This window comes from Cinclus cinclus, chromosome 5 (assembly GCF_963662255.1).
Source record: "Cinclus cinclus chromosome 5, bCinCin1.1, whole genome shotgun sequence".
Lineage (NCBI taxonomy): Eukaryota > Metazoa > Chordata > Aves > Passeriformes > Cinclidae > Cinclus > Cinclus cinclus.
Genome location: NC_085050.1, coordinates 3,647,734 through 3,673,254, shown reverse-complemented (window position 1 = coordinate 3,673,254; position 25,521 = coordinate 3,647,734). Strand labels below are relative to the sequence as shown.

Below are 25,521 nucleotides of genomic sequence, written 5' to 3'. Positions count from 1 at the left end.
CAACCTGGCCTTGGACACCTCCAGGGATCCAGGGGCAGCCACAGCTTCTCTGGGCACCCTGTGCCAGGGCCTGCCCACCCTCACAGGGGATGATTTCTTCTCAATATCCCATCTACATCTGCTCTAAGTTGAAAGCTCTTCTATCATGTCCTATCACCAAGCAGGTCAGCAACCAATTTTTCCCCAACTTTAATGTTTATACTAAAATTCTGGAATCTCTCATTAAAATAAGTATTTTCTTCTTTATCCAACTGCTGCAGAGTTGCATCAAGAAGTACATTCTAAAAAAGTAGAGTGGTTCATCATCTAAACAAGAAACTACGGTAGAAAATATTAAGAAAAGTTGCTGTCTTTCTGGTGAACTGTGCATGGTACATTTACTAAAATCATAATTGTAAAAAAGGACTAAAATGAATGGAACTGACAAAGAAAAATCTGTAAGTCCTAGTGATTAACATCTTGAATTTAATCATTTAATTGGTTTCTACATAACAATTTATTAAATTAAATAGAACTGTCATTAATAAATATAATGTATCAGGTATAAAAGGGAACAACATTTGAGAAGCACACAAAATTCATGGAAAAGGAAGCACTCCAAGAAAATAACTGTGGCACTGAGCATTAGGCACAGAGATTCCACCATTCTGGATATTATTTTCATTCTGGGACCTGAAGAGGCTCACAAATACTGTACAGGAAGGCGAGTTCAAGGGTAGATTCTATCTGTGCCCAAGGCACCGTGAACTAAGTTCAAAATCATAATTAGAATCAGTTCCATCACTCTCTATTATCACATTAAAAAAAAAAAAACAAAACACTGAGGAGTTTATTTGAAATTGATATTTTTTGAGATAAGCTTCAGTTCAAAGGGTTGATATTTTCCAGCAAGATGTGTTTTCATAACAAAATTTATCAAAAAATCCCAGTGATCCGTGAAAAAGAAGGAGCAGCAAGTTGCTAATGTCAGCACGTGAGAGTCACTGTGAGGAGGGGGAAGGACTGATGATGAGATTGATCAGTCTGGTGGATTATCAGCTCCCTATTTGTGTTGAGGGTCACTTTTGTACTCCTGCTAATTTATGCTTCTCCTTACACCTACATCCCACCTGAATGTCTTGACAGAAGCAGTAAGAGAAGCAGGGAGCACTGCTTAATCTGGGGAACAAACATGGCTAAAAGTAAAAAAAAAAACTTCCCACAACCCCAGATGGGATTAAGAGGACAGGCATGTTAATGTTGGAAAATTGAGGGATTTGCAGCCAAGACAGAAATAACAGGAAAAATTGAAATACAAAAATTTAGAAAGACACTCCAGTATGAGAGAGCATAAGAAAGGAGAAAAGCAGACATGGGAGTGTCGTCAGATCAGGGAAAATCTTTGGCATAGACTTACAATCAGAAAAAGATGAAAAGGAAGATAACATAAAATACAGAGAGAGCACCTGCAGGTTTACACACAGAAACAGATGGAAGGTACAAGAGCACTTTTAAAAATTGATCTCATTTCTTCTATTAGTTGACATAATCTGCACACATTGTTTGGGATAACCTATATTTGAAATACAATGCAGTTATTTTTTTCCCCAAAACACACTTACCAAAGATTCTAAAATCACGCTCAAAGCATCAGCTTACATTAAAATTAAGTTTATCTCTGTTGGGGGTTGGCAATCTCTCCAAAACTGGGAAATATATTCAAAAATTAATTTTTGAAGACTACAAAAATCAGCAGTTTTTCATTGAATTTTCACTTTGCAACATTTTAGTAACCTAAGAATTTATTGCCAGTTTCAATGGGAACTCACATACATGCAGTGACACCTGTGTGTGAATAGAAGAGTTCCTTTATGTAACTATACTCGTTGCTTGAATGTTTAAAAACTGCAAGAGCTTCTGGGCAGAGAGGTAATGAGGTAGGTGAACTTCATGGTGTGAACTTACATTCCAGCCCAGAGATCAAAGCACAAAGTGAATCTATAGCCCTCCATCAACACCCAGAAAGGCAGATTGCTGTTGTGAACAGGAAAAGGCTCATAAACAAGACATGATTATCATTAAACTTGTAATGAGAATAGAAAGAAATTATCATTTGTGTAAGCCTGCATAGGTAATAGAAAAAAATATGGTTGAGTGTTGGGATTGTCCTTTATAAATACCTGGGCATGGCAGAAGGAGGCTGAGGGGAATCAAGGCTGGAGATGGCTCTGAGCAACCTGGGCTAGTGGAAGGTGTCCCTGCCTGTGGCAGAGCATTGGAACTGGATGAGCTTTAAAGTACCCTTCATCCCAAATCATTCCATGACTCCATGATGTCCATCCTTTACTGGACACAGAGCAAAACTCAGTCACAAAGGGTGAGGAAAATGCTGAGGTACTAAATACCTTCTTTGCCCCAGTCTCGAACAGTAAGAGGAGTTGTACTTCAGGTGCCCAGAGCTCTGAGCTGAAGGACAGAGACAGGAACAGAATGAAGCCACCAAAATTGCTTCTACTCCTCTGGTTAATGAATTTATAGAATCCTTTTTTATTGGTTTTCTATGGCACTAGCCAGATTTCAGTTCTAGCTGGGCTTTGGCCTTTGCCATTTTCTCCCTGCATGACCTCCAAAGGTCCCTGTAGCTTTCTGGAGCTGCTTTCTTCTTCCCTTTTCACAAAGGTCACAGACTGTCCTTTTTTGCCCAAGTTCCACCTAAATTCTCTGTTCAAACAAATCAATGTTGAATAAATAAAATAAGGAACGAACCATAAAGTCCACCACAAGCAGGTAAAAAGGAAGTAGAGGTGACATATTTTCTGAAGAAAAACCACATATATTTCATCACTGTAGAAATAACATAACATGAACAGAGGTTAAAAACTTACTTATCTACAACTAAAATACCAAAGAAAAGGGCAGGAAAAAAAAAGCACAGATCTCAAAGTCAATTATAACAATTATAGCTGAATGAAATTTGCAAACATCCAAAATTAAAATCAGTGGAGTCTACAATTTTATTTTTAGTAGCTAAAAATAATTCTGAGTTACATCAGCTATACAGAACAGGCTCCTTTTCCCATGTTCATATATAAACAGCAGTTGGAATATCTCACAGATCTAAAGTCTAAGAAGAATTTGTCTCTGATAAAGGGATTAAAACAGAGAGAACAAGATAGCTGGAGATCAAAATGCTATAATTTGACACTTCTCAGAGGAAATCAGAGCCTGTTATTTGATTATAGCATTTTATATTGCCTCACTCTGTGAAGTATTACTGGCCTTTGTAGCATGTGAAAAATGTATTTCAGAAAAAGACGTGTTCCAAATGGTAAATGGAAAGGCAATAAATTAAAGCCTTTTATATACTGACTAAGCATCTTTTAAGACTCAGATATTAGAAAGTATATTTCAAATTTTCATGCTGTCATTTTTAATACTCCTCTCATCGAATACCCCTTTCTGAAACCATATCCAAAATTAAAGCCTGATCTGTATTGGAGAAAGAAGCTTTTATGCAACTTTTGAAGCTGGATGACTGCCATGGAAAATGCAGTCAAAAATAAAGAACACAGAAGAAAATGTACTGTAGGCAAATGGGAGGACTGAGCAGGGGGGCAAGGAAAACTCCCAGATAAAAGTTTAGCGCTCCAAGGACTGCTCGTATCTCCTCATGAAATGACACCGGGCAATCACAGAACGACAGAATGGTTTGGGTTGGAAGAGACCTTGCAGCTCATCTTGTTCCATCCCCTGCCATGGGCTGGGGGACCTTCCATTAGACCAGGTTGCTCCAAGCCCCATCCAGCTTTGCCTTGAACCCTTCCATCGACGGGGCAGTGTCTCGGTTTAAGACCATTTCAAAAGTTCCACGCTCCAAAATCAGTCACCTCTGCTTAACTCCAACCAATCCCTTGCCACCAGCAAGGAAAGATTATGAGTACACGTAAGTGCAAAAGCACCTGATTACCAACAAATGGAGCAGCAACAGGCAAAAAACTACAGTAAATAACAGCTAGACACAAACCTGCCCAATCTCACAAACCTCACAGACACGAAGAGAAACCCGAAGTGCTGGAATCAGCCTTCCCAAGATGGCGGCCGCGTGGCTGAGGGGCACAGGGAACAAGGCACCACACCTTGACCCTCCAAAACGGTGACTGCGGGCCGCAGGAACAAAGAGACAAGATGGCAGCAACCCGTACCAGAAAGGCAGGAGCCCACAGAGCAGTTCTAGAGGCAAAAACCTTCCAGCTCGTGTGGGGCGTGCGCCGCTCCCGCTGCTTGTTTCTGCCATTTCCAGGCTGCGCCGCGGCCGCTGTGGTGTGTGGGGATAGAAGGAACGCTCTGTCCGCACGGGCACACGGCGGCCTCACCCCAGCGACTCGCTGGCTTTGCTCGCTGTCGCCAGAGTTCCCGAAATTCACCTCTAAACTAACTGTGAACTGCATCCTTACCAATGGCTACGGCTGCAAAGCACCAGCAGCCGCCTCTGAGGGGAAGCTCCCGCCATTAAGGAAGAGCCCGCGAGCACAGCTCCTCTGGGCAACGGAGCCAGGGCCTCGGCGCCCTCACAGGGAGCATCTTCCCCCAGTGCCTCATCTAAACCCAGCCTCCTTCAGTTTAATGCCATTCCCCCTTTTAACTAAGTGGGAATACTCCCGGTAACACGGATCCAAACCCAAGATTCTCACATGTTAGATGAATCACGGCAGTAGTTACAGGTACGTTCTGAACACAGAAAATCCCACTTTTAAAGACCAATTTTTTTTTGCAGAATTTATTCAACAGAATGGAATTTTATTGTCAAAGTTTGTTAGTATTTTTTTTGTGTGTGTGTGTCTGTGTGTGTGTCTGTAATCATCACAAAGTCATTCTTGCAATTTTCCAGTTAGTTTTTGAAAGACTGAAAATTTACTGCTCAGTGATGGAAGCCTAAAGCAATGAGCGAACCTTGAGTTCATCTCCTTGACACTTTCTCCCTTCAGTATGGTACTTCCCAATTTAAATAACCCAGACAAAGTCTCTGCACCACTCCTGATCTCCCACCAGTTTCCCTGTCCATCATTAGACAGCTGATGAAACTCTCAGTTCCTTTGCTCTGCTAAAAACTTTCATCACCGACCTGCACAGTCATCTGAGGTCACTCCTGTGCCAAGCTAAAAGGAATTTCCTTCCAAATACTTTTGATCCGACAGACTAAAATAACTGACTTTTCCAGCTCAAAGATGACTCAAACTTTTCCTTTTTTATTTCTGTCTTTTTTTTTTTTTTCTTTTTTTAACGTTAAAGGAAAAAGAATTTCAGTTCAGAATTTCTGCCTAATGAATCAACAGTGATTTCATTTCCAGCACTCAGCTGCAACTCAGAGGATGTTCCAGTAGCACAAAGATCAGAACAGCTTCAAAAGGGGAGGTTGAGATGCTCACCCTGTGGTGCTCTGCAGCTTCACAGAACTGTTCTGAGGGGTCAGGGACTTCAGCTCCAATCTCCACATTGAATTACACACACAGGGGACACAAATACAGATTTCATGCATGGAGGAAATCTCCTTGCAGAACATTGCTCATGGTTAGCTCAAAACTTAATTGAAAAGGTTGTACATTAAATGGTGCTGAGGATTGCTCACTGTGGATTAAGCCTACCCAGTTTGGGAATTACTGCTGGAAGACAGAACAGGGCAAGATAACTGCCTGTGGTATCTATTCAAATCTGTCTTTTTTTTTTTTTTTCTTTTAATAATTTTCCTAATTTAAATCCTAGGGAAACCATTCTCCAAATTTGACCTGAATTCACAAATTTCATGCATATTAATGGATGGTGGTGTTAAATATTTACTGCAAAACATGGCCTAGTTACAGTCCCTCGATAGGGATTTTTTTTATTAATTCTGCTGCATTTCTGCAATACTTTCTCAAATAAAAGCTCTATTAACAGTACTATTTCTTCTAAAAGAACAAGCAGTAATTTTAGGATTTGATTTTCATATTCAAGTCAAATATTTCTGGAGGAAACACTACTGCCCTATCTTTCAGTTTCTGAGTATAATTTTATTTTTGACAGCTGTCAGAAGTCGGCGTGTTAAAAAAAAATTATTCTGATTTTATCCTGATACAAAGCCACAATAGTAATAAAATCTTCAAGAAAGACAATGTAAATAAATAGAATATTTAAAAATCACCAAATGCATTTATTGATATTACTTTTCAAACTTATATCATTGCTTTTGCAATGACCTTAAAAGGCTACCTGCTTCCAACACCCCTGGCATGGGCAGGGACACCTCTGTGCATTTCAGTTTTTCTCCACCTTTATTTTTCTCTTCAAGTATCAATCCTGATCAGGAACAGAGGGGAGCAGGACAAGACATTGGTGCTGCTGGGCTTGTTTCACATAAAGATAAAATAGTTCGAGTTAGAAGGGATTTTGGAGGTTACCTCGTGCATCCCTTGCAATGAGCAGGGACATCTTAGCTAGACCAGGTTGCTCAGAGCCCCATCCAACCTGACCTTGAATTTCTGGTGAGGGGGCACCACCTCTTTGGGCAGACAGTTCCAGTGTCCCACAGAATCACAGAACACTGAGTGCTGAGTGCCTGATGTGTGCGGTCAGCCATAAATACAAATTATATGCATGCATATATATGCATGAGCTGTATATGTGTGTGTGCATGTGCCTACTGGAAATACAGGACCAGTCTCTGCATGGAGCTGCAGCAGCCTCACTCCTGCTTTTGGGAACCTCTGACTCTACTTTTCTGTGTAGCCACTCTAGGAGATGCTCTACAACATCTACTTCTTCATCAGATGTGTTTTAAATCATTTCAGAATAGGAATTTTAATGTCTTTCTGTAGCTTAATTTCCAGAGAGCTGACAGATAATTAATGGATGGAAACGAGTCTGAAAGAGCCAGCGTTAGAGTATTTGAATGGAATGGCATTTAGAAGGCCAAATTTCTCAGGAGGAGCATTGCAAACATGAACAACAATTGAAGTCACTTCCATATGAAACAAGTACTTCAAAATAGACAAGGAATACTTTTTATTAACAAGGTAAGAGTTTTCTGGCCACAGCTCCAGTGACTTGCTGAATAGAAGACTTCAAATCTTTGTGCTAAAAGCTTCCACCCCAGGCATGGGCCACCAGCCAGACCAAAAGCAAGTTGCATAGCACCTCATCACAGATATTATTGGAAAAAAGAGAATGCATTTATTGTACACATGTGATCTTTCGAAAGTGCAGGCCAAGATTCATTCTCCCATTAAGCAGGACTGCCCACATGCCCCACTTCACCTTTCAGGAAGAAGAGAAATTCTAGTTTGTCTATAAAAACCTGTTTTCCATTAATTTCTGTCCACAGACACTTTATCCTCTAGAACTAGCACACGCTAGCTTTTGTAAGAAAAAAAAATGTTCTCATATACTTCAGTGAAAAGGTTTATAAATAAACATAAGGAGAACATATGTTTAAGTGAAAATATCAAGGGTTTTTTTGTCAAAAAAATATCTAGATTCTAGAGGAAAAGATTCTAGATTCTCTAGATTTCTCTAGAAATCATCTTCCATAGGATTTTGTTTTAATTTTAAAACTTCATTCAAAAACTGTTCCAAACTAGATGGTTAAGCGCATTAAAGCACTAAAAATCTCAATGTTTAGTGTGCTCTGTCAGAGAGAAAAAAATTGCCAGGAAAGTCAAAATCACTTTCATGTCTCAGAGATGCTCATCCACAGTGTCAAGATAGTCACAGAGTACACAGGTCACATTCTTTTTTACAATGTCCATAAATATGCATGAACAAAAAATTAGGTCTACCTCAACTTTACCCTGTCTTCAAACACAAAAAACACCAACAACTATTTTCTGTCCCTTGATTGAAGTATGAATTTCTTATTATGGTGTGAAATGTTATCTACCATGCTTGAAAAGCAAGAAAATTTAAAACATAACAACCAGCAGGTAAACTAAATCATGTTTCTAATGGTAGTTTCAGCTATATGTCAGAAAACTTCCAGGAAAATTACATTTAAAACAGGCAGTCACCAGCACACACCTACAGACAGACATTGCCAAAGCCATTTACCAGACAGAATAAATTTACATGAATATAACCTATTTCCTTGTTTTTCCTTCTGCAGCATCCCAGGCTGTGTCTTAACTAATTTAATCAAACCTGAGCCCAGTGGACCTGCAGTTCTTGATAAATTTTTGTGTCAATCATGGCCTGAATTTGTCCTCCACATGGAATTTCCTTCTTTACTGATCAATAAAAGACCAGTTGCATTTAGACACTTATGCTGTGAGTATAGCATATATTGTACTTTTTATTGCTGTGAGCTCTTCTTCACTTCCCTGAACCTCCCAGTGATTGCAGCTTCACTCTTTATCGGGACGGAATCATGGAATGGTTTGGGTTGGAAGGGACCCTACAAATCATCTGGTTCCAACCCCTGTCCTGCTTTCCCTTCTCTCTAATATAAAAAGACATGAATGATGAACTTCCACATTTCCCAGGTTTTCTTTGTCCCCCCTCTGGGAGATCTTTTACACAACTCTGACAGCATCAGAATAAACATCCACACAGCAAAGCACTTAATGGCCCAGCAATCGGATAATCTCAGGTGGTTTTGAAGTATAAGTGTTCCTATTGTGGAATCATTATGGGCTACAGAGGTACACAGGGATGAGCTTCAGTCATCAAATCTTTTCTTTTTTTGCTCTTTGTGTTTTTAGAATGGGTTTCATAAATCAAACCCGTTTACCACCAAAGTTTTCTCCAGCCAATAGAATTTACCCTTCCACGCTGCAGAAGGAACAAGAATCTCGACACTACGACATTCTCATTCATTCCAAAGCATTTTGCAATGATACAGAACATTTGTTCCACACCTATCTATGGAAAGCGAGAGTCCCTGGAGTGAATTGCTGCCTCTAGCAGCACATAACAGTCCTCAGCAACGCAGGGCAGGAAATAAGGAGCACACCAAGAGGCAGCTGTAAGTGCTGCAGACAATTTTAGGTTGAGGATGTAATTATCCCAGCTGGAACCCTGCCAGGAAATCAGCCAGGGAAACACAGCCTCAGTTCATTAATCCAGCTCTTGATGCCACCAAGCTAAACATATCATTTCACATCACACCAGGGCTGGTCTAATTTACACAGCTCATGGGTGCTAATAATGGTGTGTGGTGTCTCCTGCTCTCTTCATTATGGGATCGTGTTGAACAGGCCACAGAAAAAGCTGCTCTGCTTTTTTGAAAGGCTTTTTTCCCAGCCTGGAGTGTTGACAAGACATGAATGTCTGTGTCATTCTGTGTAATTTTGTTTAAGATCTTTTTTCTCCTCTCTGCTTCTTCACTGTTGCTTGAGTTAGTATATTCTAAATATAGGTTAAGAAAAGACTTTTTGTCATGTAAAAAATCAGAAATTCCATCTATTTAAAAAGTGTTCAAGTTTAGGCTGATGCCTCAGGAGAAGGCTCCTGAGGAGAAAGCTGAGTCAGCATCACAAACCCAAAAGGGAAAATGTTAAAAATTCAGAGAGAACATGGGCACTCATGAAACCACTGAAGATACTGAACCACAACTTGACACAACACAAAATAAGTCATGTAAGCAACAGGAAACTGAAGTAGTTGACAAATGAAAATTAATGCCAGAACAGTCAAGCATAAGCATTAAAAATCTAAAACAAAACCACCCAACCAAAACCCCACCATTACAACAACACACCCAGCAGAAAAAATTATCAAGAAAACCCAGAAACCCCCATTCAAATATTGGAATATCATTGTACATAGAGCACACAGCAAATACTTAACTTATTCTGGCTTACTGGCAATTGAATATTTAAGAAAACCCAAACCACACAGGAACATGAAAACAGTGAAACCAAACATACATGGAGTGGAGAAGAGGAAAAAATACCCTCAGGATAGAAGAGACTGGAATATTCACTAATCAGTGCTTATATACACAAAATTTAACCCTGCCTTCTCACACGAACACTTCAGTCAAATTTTCACAAGTTAAAAGAAACCCAAAACCAGCATGAATTCTGGGGGAGTAACTCACTGCAAACCAGTACTTCACACCCAAATCCTTTAGACTCCCTTTGAAATCTCAGTTGGAGATCTCTTAGCCTTTTTCTAAAACCCAGGGCTGATGATACTGGCAGATGGTAACTTTACATTATAGGACTTACAATGGAATAAACCTGCAAGGCACTTAATTCTGCTGCAATAAAGACAATTACAATCAAAGTCAATAAAACTGAAACATTTTGTCATAGGCATATATTGAAAACGTATATTTTATGTTATCTTATTTATAGTTATTTATTTATATATTTATATTTATATTTATATTTATATTTATATTTATATTTATATTTATATTTATATTCATTATTTATATTATTATTTTATTTATAAAACATATACTTTTCCCCTACCACACAGGTAAATTTGAAAGCACCTCATAGCCATTTCATCTTTTGAAAGAAAATTGTCAGACACTGTGAGTATCCATTTATTTTATTACCAACATCCAGAAAATAATTTTCTTAATAATATTATTTTACCTGCATTTTCAGTCTTTGATATTATTTTTAATATATTTGAAACCGTAAGTACTTCAATATTTCAGTTTTATCTGGCTGGTAATTGTTAGATTGTTCATAAACATATGTACCATAATCCTAATTCTACATTTGTACCCACAGGCTTCAAACCACTGCTCAGATTAAGCCAAGTGGGAAAAAAAAAAACAACCTCACATCATTTTGCCACACAGCAGAATAAAAAACAGGCTGAAAGTGGAACAGAAAGCTTTGGCACTGGGCAAAGCCTTACTCCCATCAAGTATTTTTTCCCACATACCTTGTTTTCGAACATCTTCTACAGCAGCAACCAACTCCTCCTTGAGATCCTGGCTCTCTTTAGCAATTTGATCTCCTTTTTCCAAGAAGTTTTGAGTGGCCTGCTCCACTGAGGCAGCCAAAACATGAGCCTTCTTCGAGCGCCCTTTCTTCTTGCCAGATGGTCCTTTATTGCTCGTGTTCACAAGAGTCGTTACCTTTGGGCAGGAAAAACAAATTTTTGGTCACTTTATTTATAGGAACACCTAACTCAATCCTTACACTATTTTCTGGGCCCTGGATGGGATGTAGTGGCCACATTGTTTTGAACAGATAAAATTGAAAGTATAAAATCCAGCAGCATGTCCCCCAAAATAGGGTTTTCCTTTTAACCTCTCCTCGGTCTGGGCTAATCAAATCACAGCCAGGCAGCAAAGAGAGAAAGATAAGAACCAGGCATGGCAGGGCTGTGGTGCCAAAGCACCACATATTTGTGTAGCTGGTTTTCATTTTTGTAAAAATGAAGACGCTGATAAAATGGAAGCTGAACACACAAGGGTCAGAAACCATTCAAAAAGCAATTGTCCCTTGAGATAATGCACTGGCAGTGATATGCAAGTGGTGACAAAAACATTGTGTTTTCCAGACATGAAAGGGGAAAAGAGCTCTCACTGCAAAGACTGTGCAGGTTAAAACTCTTTGCCTTAGTGCTGCTTCACTGTATTCCTAATATTTTGTCATAAAACCACAGCAGGCAGTGAAATGATCCTGCCAGTATTTAAACAGAAGGAATCTTTGCCTCCATGTTTGTAGAATCCCCTAAAGGAATTCTTTATTGAGCTGTCAATAAACTGATTAGAAAGCTTAAAAACAGCACAAGTGTGCACATCCCACAGCTGAGTGCTGGGCAGAGGGAATCCTGCATGACTCCAGCAGTACCAGGCTGCTGCCCTGTAAAACAGGAATATGGAATTGGGCACTATCAGGTGTTAAATGCACAAAAACTAGCACTGGATCAATAATGCCCAGGGATTCAATTCTCCCTAACCAGGATACACACCAGGGCACCTGCAGTGTTGCATCAGTGTTCTAAACCACAAATCTACTGCAAGAAAATAAATGTCTTTGTAATAAATACATTTTACTAAAAACCAAAAGGTTCTAAAACAAGTATGAAAATTCACTGTCATCTCATCCCTGTTACCAAAAAAGGGACAAGGTCTTTGGTACAGTTTTGACCAAAAAGCCTTTTCCCATGCTGTTTGTGCTAATTTTTTTTTTCTCTTTCAGTCTTTTTTTTTTTTTCCAAACCACATCTAAAAACTACAGACTCTAGAAGAATAAATATATGTACTTATGTCTATATTTATATTTATATCTTTCCATATATACAATTAGGGCTTGAAAACACCATATGCATAGATGTACTGGGAGAAAAAAATGTATTCCAGAGCCTATTTTCAGGAAGGAGTCAGCCTGGCTACTGGAATGTTAATATTCATCCATCATAAAGAGGGTTTTTTTTTCCACTATTTATATTTAGAGATAATATTTTCTTTATTAGCTTTCCCTTGCAAATATTCCTCATGAAATTTCCTGAAGATCATTTCGTAGTTGATCATTGTCAGTGGCATCTGGTTATGGACAGCTACAAAAATGCAAATAATTCTAACCCACCACCAAACAACAAGAAAAGTTTATCAGAACTTCCCGATGGGGAAATAATTATAAATGAAAATAAAATATTTAACAATATTTTCTTTAGGACTTTTTTAAAATAAAATTATATTAAGCCTATTCTACTTAATATGCAGAAATAGAGAAAAATCACTTAAATTGTCTAAAAGTGGTCAAAATCTTCTCAGTTAAGAACTTCTGTGTCAGTCTGTGCAGAACAGATGAACATGTGCAGGTCCTTAGAGATGAAGAGGATCCAGCACTGGCAGAAAACCTTTGTAAATGCTCTGAGCTGAGTCCAGAACTAACACAGTCCATAGGAAAATCCAAATTACCACAGAAGTTGAAGACTTTTTCTACCACTCTCATAACCACATGTTGGAAACAGCACCCCCAAAGTCCATCCTGTTTTTCAACAGGAAATACTGGTGTATTCTGTTTGAGCCCATTCCCTTAATAGATATTTCGCTGCTCTTTTTTTTTTCTCTTATTTATTTTGTTTCTACCATTAAAAAATAAGTTTCCATCATCTCAACAGCTGGGACTCAAATTTAATCATGGAAGTGTGCCAGCAAGAGAGCACAAGATCACAAACAGTGCTAGAGGCTTTGTTTGCCAATGAACCTCAATGATTTGCAAATTGGAAGAAAAGGCTTTAAAATTTTAAAAAAATCTCTACTGGCATGAAATTTAAAAAAAAATAAATATAAAGGCAACATCTCACCACCCTCTGATCAACAGCATTCACATGAAGCAAGGAGAGAAATTGTTCTCCGTGTGGGGCTAGGACATTCCCTTGGAAAAGGGCAATTCTGGATTCCAGCCTCTGCACCAACAGGTTGGGTTCTGCATAATATGGAGCTCTCATAAGAAGAAAACCACTCATAACAACTGGAATATGGCCATTTTACCCACCTTGTGTCAGCTTCTTTAAATTACATTAAATTACCAGTTAAAAAGCTAAAACAGCAGTCTCTTCCAAAATTAGAATTCCCATTCCAGAAAGTCAGCTGTACTGGGATAGGGCAAAGGGGAAGGAAAGCATCTGATACCAGTGACAGAAAAATCCATGGCATATTAGCTTCTTTCCCATTTTTAGAAAGCCAATAACCTATGAATTTATATAAATTGCATGGGAGAAAAAGAAAAAATAGTAATGAAAACCTTTCATCTTATCAAAATAGCTCAGTTTTCCATCAACTTTAAAGCTAAGTGGTTTATTTTCAGTATCTTACCCCACCTAAAGTGGTACAAAGGAAAGAATGTCTCTATCAGCTTGTGTTACTAATTAATGCAGAACTCACCCAAAGTTCTGTACAATTATCAAATATATCACTTGATAATTACCATAAGCTCATTTGGCAGCCTTGTAATGATCCTGGCTTTGTGATCACACTAGGGAACCTTGCTCTCTTATTTTATTAAAGAAGCTTCACACAGTCCTAGCACAGATCTCTGCTGGAATAACAGAACTTCGCTAATTAATAGTTCAGCCCCATCCTGAATTAAGGCCTCCTTACCCAGCTCCAGGAGCACAAAAAACAAAGGTGAGGATGTCTTTGCTAAATGCAGAAAATTCTATTAGCATGGATTTCCCTATGGCAAAGGTCACGTGTGGGTGGGGAAGGGCAGGAGTGAAAGGGGATGGAGCTGGATCACACTCATCAAATTAATCCCCTGCCAGCAGCTCCAGCTCACACAAGAACATTCCTGGCTCTCTGAATTAAACTGTCTCCCCTGCAGATTTCTGAAAGGGGTGGGCCACGAGTTTAAGAGTTGTAGTTCTCCCCCTTTGCCTTCTCTTTGCTCAGTATCTGCTGGAATTGTATTATTTACCAAGACTTCCCATAACTACATTAAAAACAAAACAAGCACATATTGACAACTGTTGAGGCAATTATTGATAGACCCTTTTTAATTATTATTTTTTTTTAATTATCCTGCTAATTGTTGTGGTTTCTCCCTGGTCCCTCACACAGGACAGATGCCTTGGTGTTGTGTTTTCAGCACAGATTGGCTGATGGAAGGACTGAGAGCAGCTCTTTGGAGCAAGGCTTGAGGACACTGGTGGCACATGGCAGGGGGACCAGACCAGGTGATCTTTAAAGGTCTCTTCCAGCACAAATCATTCAATGATTCTGTGATTCCACAAATTTAAATATCAATGACAAAGGCTGGTGGGAGTTTTTCTGAGGGGGGACAACATTTACATGTTTGTTTGTTTTTAATAAACCAAACCAGGCAAATAAAATACATCTCTGCAAACATGCCCGTTGTGAGAACCATTGACACAAATACTCGGCTCTGGTTGTGACAGCTGAAATCAATGTAAAAGGGTTTCTCTGAAGAAAGTATTTGAAAAAAAGAAGTGTTTGAAAAAAAAAAATCACTATTCTCCCCTATGCCCCTTGTATTTTAAAGTAAATATTATTTGTTCTTCCCAGTGGCATTTCTTGGATGTGAACAGCTACGAGTGATTCCTCTCTTCACTCAGAGATCACCAAGGTGCTGGGAAACCTCAGTGACGTGAGCAAACACAGCCCTGAGGTTTCAGTGGAAGGGCCCTTTCTCTTCTGGGTATCAGCTGCCCTTCCACTCCAGTGCACCATCTCATCACCCCTCGAGCACTCAAAATCCTGCTGCTTCCAAAAGAAGTTTGTTTCATCAAAGGAAAAAAAAAAATCGTTGAAACTGTCTGAAAAGACAAAATCTCTTTTTCTGATCTGTCTCATGGCTGGGTTTGCTTTTTCTTTGTTTTGTTTTGTTTCCTTTGGCAGAAGAGACCTTTCAAAATACCTGGAGAGAGAAGCAGATTGTGCTGGGGGTTACAGCACCAGCATGGCCATGGGAAGATCTAATTTGATTCCCTGCTCCAAATGAGGTAGAGAACAGACCTGAGCACTGTGTTTGTGACCTTCCTTGGACCATCCAGCAGCAGAGCTGGCATTTTGCTCAGAGATGGAATTTTGCTGTACTAATTCCGGGCTCTGCACACCAAGACTTAAACTACAATGCGGCTCATTAGCTGATGCCACTCCACCTGCAAGGTGTTACTGAGGAAAATACAGGAGAAAACGCTTTAAACAACTACCTTCCATTCACATACAAAACAGAAAACCAGCTAAATTGGATTTTCTCCATATTTGTGCAGAGGAGCAGATAACTCGCTGGGGTTTTTTTCCCATACTTGTGCTTATTCTCTTATGCCACACAAAAAGAAGGGGTTTTTTCACTATTACACCAATATGTGAGAACACAGATGTGCTGAGCATGATTCAGTCTGTAACAAAACTCCATTTTTTGATAATAACAGCTCTTCAATTTTCCCTATCAACTTGAGTAATTTGCCACTGTCCTTACCCCATAAATCATAACAGCTTACATAATTAACTCTTGTAATTATCTCCGCACGATTAGCACCAGCTGTCTACCTAATTCATAGAACTGAAATTCTCCTTCTATTCTGCGTGGGTATTTGGATTCTCATTGACGAACAGAACTTTGCTTATCCACGCTGAATTCCAGTGGTTTGACCCAGCTTTTTGTTCTCCTTCCAGCTCCTCTCAGTGTTTGCAAACACCCACAGGTTACAGGCATTCATAAAAAGGCAGAATCCTCTCCCTAATGCATAAATTATTAGCTGGGGTGCTACAAAATGCCAGTGCCACACCTCCCTTTTGGCTGGGAAGCACCCAGATAACTGAGACAATGCTGATTAGAGCCAGGATATTTTGTATTTTAATCCAGTGTAGCTTGAGGACAGCGAGCAGCTCTGATTCACACTTCTGCTGCCAAACACTGATTCCTGAACAAATCTGCATATTTCTATGCTGCCCACATGATGCACCTTTAGGATGTAATTTGGTGATAGCAACACCGTTGCTGCTAATTTATATTTTTTCTTATCAGTGCTCCCACCACGGGAAGAGGTTTACATCCTGGCCAACGTGAATTAATATTATATATGGCACTTCTAAAGTTCTTCAGCAAGTATTAATTCTCAGTGGGACTTCTGACTACTTGTTATGTTATCAAAAAGAATAAAAAAAATAAACAAATCACCCCACACTTACTTTCCTCCCACAAATCTTCCTGAAAAAATATCAAAAATTTCTACAACAGATACACAAGCCTGAAATATGTTTTCACAAAACATATTGTTAAGAAAAAGAAGACTAGAAAAATACAATTAAATGAAGAATCATGGTTATGTTCCTCCTACAAATCTTCATGAAAAATGAAGCCATGAAAACCTGCAGCATGTTTTCTCCAGCTCTCCCAAAAGTGAAACAAGTATCAATATAAATTAAGCCAATAAAATGCCTCCCATAATACAATTTGCCTCTAATTTGTAATAAGTTAGGCACAAAGATTATTAAATTCTCCTTTTGTGACAAATTTCTCCTGTTAATTGGCACTAAAGCACTGTGATGCTATTTAGAAGACAAATATGAATTCCAGGAGTTACCTGGTAGACAGGAAAAAAAAAGATTATGTTAATATTCCACAGATGAAAGACGGAAGATTTCTGTTCCTCAGGTTTCCCAAGGATTCAGTTGCTCCTGTACATTCTGTGAGGTTCCTCCACCATCCAGTTGTCAGCTGGTAACTCCTGGAGCTCACAATCTCCTGGAACCGACAGCACAAGCAGAAACGTCCACTACAAGATCCCTTCTCTGTACTGGCAGGATTGCAAAACTTTACTTTAAAAGAACTAAATAATCCCCTTCCTGAATACAGGTTTCCAGTATCTTGCCAGGAATTTTGGCAATTCTAGACTTTGCCAAGACAGAAAAGCTCAAGCAGGTGTTTAATTGGAGCAACTACACATTCTTTAGAAAAACCACTGGCTGAATCTGACTGCTAAAAAAATCTGTTCAATGCCTTTAAATGCAAGAAAAAGATGAAACTCAAATTTTAAGATGTTTTTCTCAATGTGTAATTCACTGTGGGTTTTCTAATTGCACCAAAGGGCTTGATCCCAGTCAAGTCCAACAGCCAAAGACAGCACAGAATCCACAGATTCCCATTGTTTCGTTCTTTTTAATGTTACACCAAAGCACATTAGGCTGTACCATTTCAAAAATTCATATCTATGGCTTGTGTTAAACATGCATTTTCTCTCATCTCCTTCTTCATTATGCATAAGAGAAGTTCATGATCCTACTAAGATGAAAAGAAGAACAAGAATTCCTCCCCACCCAATGGCCTAATTTTGGCAGGATGACCACCTTAGGGGCCAAGCCATGAACTGGGGGGCACAGCATTGTCTTGGGGGTCAGAAATGTGGGTCTGAAGTTCCTCAGACTCAACAGAGAAGTGAACCAGGCTAAGGTGATCACCTTAGCACCTGGGATATTTTATAAGAAGGTGGGCTGTAACAACCAGCGTGTTTGGGCTTGAAATGAGAAGAATGAGACATTTTTTACCCCTGAAGGAAGACTGCAAACTAATTCCTAGCAAACTTGTGCTCTGTTAATCACTGTGTGATGTAAACTCCCCTCTGCAGGCTCAGAGTTCACCATACAAAGTCTGGAAAGGGATAGGATTTCAAAAAGCTCCCTTTCACATCTCTCCCACAATATCTTCTAAATCTCACTCCCAAGCTTCTCTCCTCTGTTATCCATGTGTTGAAAAGGAGAAGTTATCATGGAACTTCTGTTTATGGATTACACTCCCAGAGCAGGGTGCCTAAACAGACTTGGCACCTCGAAACCTTTGAGTCTTCCAAATCAAGGATCCTTCTGGGTTTTTTATAGCATACATTGAATTTTAATTGGAGCAATGTTTGACAAATCCTTTCTGCTTGTGTTCCTGTCACTATTTTCCTTCCGTTTCTCGCTGTTCAAGTGAGACAACATCACGTATCCATGTGGGAACTCAAAATGTTGAAACCACCAAAGGCCAAGTTATTTGGTTCCAAATGATCATCTCTGGGCAACTCAGAACTGGTTTAACAGACCACAATGCACAAAACGTTCCTTTAAAGAATAAGACATGAAATTTATCTTACCCCAGCTAAAAGAAATCAGAAAGCTAGGATCTACCTGATAATCAGTAAATACAACTTAAATGCACTGACCTCAAAGCAGCCAGAAATGTCAACTTCCAGTGCTGGGTTAAATGATCTTGGCAACCACAGAGCAGTAATTGAGGATAAAGTAATTTTTTGCATTCAATAACTTTAGTTAATTTCTTGCAGTTAATAAGTTATTACTACTGCAAACCCCTGCTGACATCTGTTATTTTCCTTGCTAATTAAAACAGTAAATGTCACTGATGCCATAAGTGGTTTTTCTATGGTTTTACCAAATTTTAATTTTGGGCAAAACTTTGTTGCACTACTTTTGGATGTAGAAGAAAAGTCATCATCATCTGCAGTTTGCTGTCAGGATATGAAGCCCCCAGAATAGCTGCCCACAATCTACATGAATGATAAAGTAAAAGTTACAAACTAAAAAAGTATAAAGCATCCCATCATAACTGTAATAACTCTAATTCCTTCCAAAACTGAATACAGCACTAGTAGTCAAGCTTACATCACATGCAAAATGTGAGATATGTAGTCAATAGTTATCTGTTATTACAACAAAATCAACTCTCATGATACTAAATGGATTAAAAAAAAAAAAGATTACTGGTATTATGTATTATATGGGAGAAAATCAACAAGCAAGTTTTCATTTCCATACTCAGTATTAATCAATCAGTAATAATCAACCAGAAACGAAGTCACCTTGGCTTAATTATTAGTAAGTGGATCCTCAAAATCTCAAAAAGACCAAGACAAGGGAAACACACACATCTGTAGCTGAATTAGAACAAAAATGCAAGTTTACTTATACTCATCTCAAAAGTACCAAATCACTCGAGAGCTATAAAACCAAAAAAAAATACCAAAAACCTACTTGGTGTCACACTGCCTTCCACTCCACCAACAGCCTTTATTTCTGCCAGTTCTTTAGCTGAACAAATCCAAAGGGTGTCGGACTGATCCAAGGAAGATATTGCATTTAACCACATGAGGGCACACCACACCACAGTAATAGCAAAACTCCTGTGAAATCCCTGGATTCATTGTACCTGTGCTGTTTTATTGGATCTGCAGAAGAGCATGAGCCTTGGCACTGTAAACAGCACACGCCTGACAAAGGGAAATTCTTAGCTGATATTTAATGCAGTATTTTCTTGACACTTACTGTTGGCTTAAAAATCCGTTAGCAATCTTAAAAGCAGCAGTATTTAAGATGTAGTTATCAAAGGAACTCAAACCACAGAGCAGGCAGCAAGTTGTACTGGCTAGGGGGGAAAAAGGAAAGAAAAAGTGAGATACCAATTGCTTTAGTGAGGTTCTACAGCTTTTTGAAACCAACTCTGGGGTTGTGGACTCTCCATCCCTGGAAGTGTCCAAGGCCAGGCTGGATGGGGCTTGGGGCAACCTGGGCTAGTGGAAGGTGTCCCTGCCCATGGCAGGGGTGGAACTGGATGATTTCAACATCCCTTCCAACTCAAACCATTCTACAGTTACACTGAGGGAATGAAACACCTGCAAGTTTTATTTCCTACCTTACTAGATACCACATCTGCAATAGAAACATCAATATTATCTTTTTTTAGGTTTTTTCTCCAATGACTCAGACATTGTACAAGGAGAAATAACACAAAAGGATTTAAATAATCCTTAACTGGATACCAAAATAAGATAGCAGGCAACTACAAAGGCAGGTGGAACAATATTTAAGCTTCTTACAGGCAGCTGATCTCCCCAGGCTTCCAGCAGCCAAAAGAGAGACACTGGTGCTCCAAGTGATGGAAGCACCAGGAGTTGCTTCCTCAGGGTAATGTTATTGTTTGTGAACTGCCCTAAACAGCACTGAAAACAATCTCATACATCACTAAATACCAAAGGCAAAAGATTCCCAGGAGTTTCTGTTTCAGTTAATGTAAAGTACTCTAAGTGAAGGAAGTAAAACATTTCAGACATATGTGGTGAGTTAGTGCTCTGGTTTCTCTGTAACAACTAATATATCTTTTTTTTTAATGAAAACCTTGCCCATAAAGAACAGCAGAAAACAGAAGCAAGCAATCTTCCACTCTATATACAGAGATTAAATAGAAACTCCCCCGGAATGGATACTACTTAACTTTCTGGGGGGTCTACTTTGAATAGTAAGAATAATAATGAAATTAACATCTTCATGCTGTTCCATTGCACTCAGGCTTATGTTATAAACAGCAAAGAATATCCTGCTGAGATCCCAAATCCAGAACACCTATGAATTCTCACCCAGGAAGGCAGAAGAGAGTATTCCCTGAAGGGTGCTTTATTTAGGTTGTTTATTTTGCACATTTCACACACTGTATAAAATCTACATCGCCAACTTAAAATTCCAGAATTAGCACAGAATCACAGAATATCCTGAGCTGGAAGGATCATCCTGTCCCTGCACAGACACCCCAACAATCCCACCCTGAGCATCCCTGGCAGCATTGTCCAAACCCTCCTGGAGCTCTGGCAGCCTCGGGGCTGTGCCCATTCCTGGGGAGCCTGGGCAGTGCCCAGCACCCTCTGGATGAGGAACCCTCCCCTGACATCCAAAATAAACCTTCCCTGGGACAGCTCCAGCCCTTCCCTTGGGTTCTGGCATAAAGAGCAGAGATTGGAGCTGCCTCTGGGGAGTAGCTGCAGACCCCAACTCTTCTCCAGCTGAACAAGCCCAGGGACCTCAGCCACTCCTCGCATGGCCCCTCTAGAGCCTTCACCTTCTTCCCAGCTGTTACAGACATCATCGTAACTCCATTTACGCTGGAAGGCACCTCTGCAATCTCTAGCTCCTCAACTAAGCAGGGCCACCTTCAAAGTAGGATAAGGATTTGTTCCAGTACAGCAATGTCTGGTTTACTCTTGACCTCCAAAAAAGACTCAGTCCTGCAGATGTGGCTTAGAGGAGGACTCTGGCTTCCCTTCACCCTCTATTATTCTTATGCTAAACCCACCAGAACAGCTCCATGTTGATGTGGCTCTCCAGTCCCATGTTCTGAGTTTTCCAGCAGGACCGTGACACTGTTCCCACACAGCAGGGCTCAGCCAGCCTCTACCCATCCCACATCACAGCACCAGTGACTCCATCCCCTGCAGGACGCTGCACTGGCTTTTGCTGAGCTTCCCTTGGTTCTTCCTCACCTGCTGAGACACTCCCCATCCAGCCCTTCTTCTTGAGCCTATCGACCTTTCTCCCAAATTGGTGTTGTCTGGAAATTCACTGAGGGTGCATTTCACCCCACTGCCCAGACCAATGACAAGACATTAAACAAGGTCAGCTTGACCCCAAGCCCTGCAGAATTCCCTTGCAATTGGTGGCCATCAATCTTCCACCCCTGCTATTGAAGTCCAGCCAATTTTTGACCTCCTTTGTAGTCCCCATATGATTGTAGAGACACTGAGAAGGCAAAGCTTGTATTTCATCCACAGTTAGAAGGCAGAGCCTATATTTCATCCACGTTTCTCTCTATTGTGAACCTTTTGCACAGCAATACAGGGGGAAAAAAAAACTATCCGCAAAAAAACACCACCAGAAAAAGAACAGAATTGTGTTATTATAATTGGTGTGAGAGATTTGATGGAGTCTGTGGAAAGGTTCCTTAGGATCTTTTTTTGTTTTGTATTTGTTTGTTGTTTTTTTTTTTTAATACCAAGTGACTGAGCTTTCAAGTCATTACTATACAGCTAACATGAGATTCAAAGCTATCTTTTGATAGTCATACACAAGGTGTATTTGCCATTGGAAATAACCTCCTCATCCACTTAGGCTTGGGGGATGAGTGCTCACTTTACAGTGCAGCATATGTCATGAATTACAAGGGTATGGTGCTAAGCTGGCACACAAACACAGAATCATAAAATCATGGAATGGTTTGGGCTGAAAGGGACCTTAAAGACCATCTGCTTCCATCTTCTGCCATGGCCAGGGACACCTTCCACTCTCGCAGGGTGCTCCAAGCCCTGTCTAACCTGACCTTGGACACTTCCAGGGATCCAGGGGCATCCTGGGAAGCTGTGCCAGCATCTCACAGGGAAGAATTTCATCCCAATAGCTAACCTAAATTTCCCCATTTTCAGTCTAACCCATTATTTCTTGTCCTACCACCACAGTTTCGATGAAGAATCCCAATCTGGCTCCCCTTGGATATTGGAAGCTGCTGTGAGGTCTCCACATAATCTTGTCCTCTCTAGCCCCAACCCTCTCAGTCTGTCTTCATAAGGGAGGTTCTCTGGTCCCCTTCTCCTCCATGGCCTCTTTTGGACCTGATCCAACAGTTCCATGTCCTTTGTATATTGAGGGCACCCAAAATGCACCCAGCACTGCAAGTGGGGTCTCACAAGAGCAAAGGGGAGAATCACCTCCCTTGACCTGCTGGCCACACTCCTTTGGATGCACATTTATTTCGGAATTTCATCACTGGGGACCTGCCAAGGCAGTACAGATGCTAATTCAAACAGCCTGTTGTTCAGAGACAGAATTCCAGACATGGCAAGAGAGAACATTTCCAGAAACCTCCTTTGGTCAAACTTGAAGTAAGCACTGGCTTTCTCCCAGGCTTCTCCAGGAACTGATCCATCTCTGTCCTCCTCCTGCTGTTCTAGATTTTTTTGTCAGAAGAACAGAGAGCATCAACATCATCCCACGCAGAATTAACAGCCACTTCTGTCCCACACACTCCACAGACAGATCTAGCTGAGGAGACATCATCTTTTTTTTCCCCCTGTGTTTGTTTCAACAGAACCATGAGTAATACACGTAATTATGCCACTGCATATGGCACCTAAACCTCCCTGACGACCCCAGCACTAGGCATTTGTCTGCCCACCTAATCCCTGGATTTGGGGTTGTGTTTTTCTCCCCCATGGCAAAGTTCAGGCTGTTTTCCCCTCCTGCTGCAAATTAAAGACTCCTTCCTGACCCACTGTCTCTTGCCATTGCCAACATCAGCATCGATTTTCTGAATAGCAGCACAACACCAGTAACTCTGGATTAAACTTAACCCTGTGGTGAGGGAAACAACAAAATCACAAAATTTGAAGGGCAATAACCTCAACTGGCAGTGACAGCCAAGAAAAGTCTTAGAAATGTAAAAGAAAAGAATCTGATATATATCCCCAGCACTAAGTGGCAACTGGCAGAATAGAACAGCAGGTGCCAAAAAGAAGTTGGTGTGTCTGAAACACAAAGTGACATTAAATTGGTTTTCAGCTCATTCTGACTAAAGCAAAGAGACACAAAATAAGCTTTTTACTAAAACCGAAATGCATTAATTAACACTAAATATGTGGACTTCAGGCTGTATTTGTAAGAATAAGCTATTTAACAGAGATGTCATCCTTAACAGCACATAATTCCATACTACATTTTAACAACAATTATCTCAGTAGGCTATTACTGCTAAAAATTAAAAAAGAAAAAGAGCAGATCTTTTCAGTCAGCTTCTTAACAAGCACATCTAAACTGTTTTCTTTAAGTATTAAAAGGAAAAAACCTTTAAAAAATGCCAAAAATTCTCCAACACTGCTGTTAGAGAACACAAAGCCCTGTAACACAAATTTCCTTTCCCACTAAAAACTGCTCGCAAGGAATGGTTGTTCTTCACAAATGCCACTTAGAAATGTTGAAAACAACCCAACATTAAGTCTTTGGGGATGCAATTTAATTTCTCTGCCTTCAGAGCAATGCATAAAGTCAGTAGAAATCTGTACATCTCTAAGTAGTAAAAAAAAAAGCCCCACAAGGATAGACTCAAAAAAAGTTCAAAAGTTTGCAAATAAATAGAGCTGAATGTACAATATGAGAAGTTTTAGGCAGTTACCACAGGGAATGTGTAACAGCTGGTAAAAATACCATCCATAGAACAACCTAGGAGACTCCAGAGACTGGGAATAGTAAAATTAAGATTAGTATCTATGAGTGGAAATGTTTGTTAAGTACCACAGTCAAAGCAGGAAAAAAGGATTAAAAGAACAAGCGTTTAGTCAACCTAAACATAAAAATTCTTCCACTCTACTTGAAAGCTAGCACATTAGGCTAAGTACTGCTCCTACTGCTGCTTCAAGGAGCATGTTTATACTTGGGTTGGGTATTGTTTGTATTCTTTTATCTTAGATATAATGAACCTCTTTTTATTAACTGTGCTAATTGGTTCAAGTTTAATTTAAATATGAATGCATCACCTGCACTGTCTCTAGATAAAGTCTCATTTTTGCTGTTTGCTGTAAACTATATGAATAGTATTATCAAGGAAGGAAGAAAATACCTATTTTTTTTTTTTTTACTAGAGAAATATTCCCTTATAATTTTAAAGGTAATTACATTTGTATAGAGTAAAAGATTAAGCCAGGCACATTCTGGAGTGAGTTAACAGGAGGCAGTTTGCTGTTAAATCAATTTAGAAGATAATTCTACATCACTGAACAGAACCTTCACTAAGATTTATCTATCAAATTCTATAATTCATTATTTATGGGGATTATCCACCAGGATGACAGAATGATGAGCAATTGCATTTAATGCAGATGTAGGAAGCTTTGGAGGTGCCACCAGGATAAGAGAGATATAGAAAGTTTCTTATTTGATTGTTAACAAAACTGTACTGGGAAGATTCCCTGCCAGAGCTGCCACTGCCTCTCCTCTCCCACAAGAACAGCTTTTTTTGTTTGATCTGCAGCCCCAACAAGGATCCTTTTTAGCAGCAGCACTGGCCCATCATGAACAGCACTCGATGGCTGGCAGGCGCTGGTCCTGCTCCACCAGCAGCCACAACCACACCAGATTTCCATCCACCTGGCTCAAATAAATTGTCTTATTCACCAACTGATCGAGTTAAACTTGTGCAATTCCCACTGTGAACCAAATTAGTGTGAATTTGAAACCAAGACCAAGCTGCTCAAATGATTTAATATACAGGATAATATAGTGCTGGCAGAAGTAAGAGCCCTTAGGCAAAGATTGCTTGTATCACT

The 25,521-nt window shown here is 39.8% G+C and overlaps 1 protein-coding gene across 5 annotated transcripts in view; it reads right to left on the bottom strand.

The window, feature by feature from the left end:
* The window catches only part of CTNNA2 (catenin alpha 2), a 403,809-nt gene that overhangs the window by 354,372 nt on the left and 23,916 nt on the right, over positions 1–25,521 (bottom strand). For 4 of the 5 annotated variants that reach the window (XM_062493295.1, XM_062493296.1, XM_062493297.1 and 1 more), the window contains exon 2: positions 10,855–11,050. In XM_062493295.1, the coding sequence (XP_062349279.1) occupies positions 10,855–11,050 (196 nt within the window). The remainder of the gene's footprint in view (positions 1–10,854; positions 11,051–25,521) is intronic. The other variant, XM_062493299.1, reaches the window with a different exon arrangement.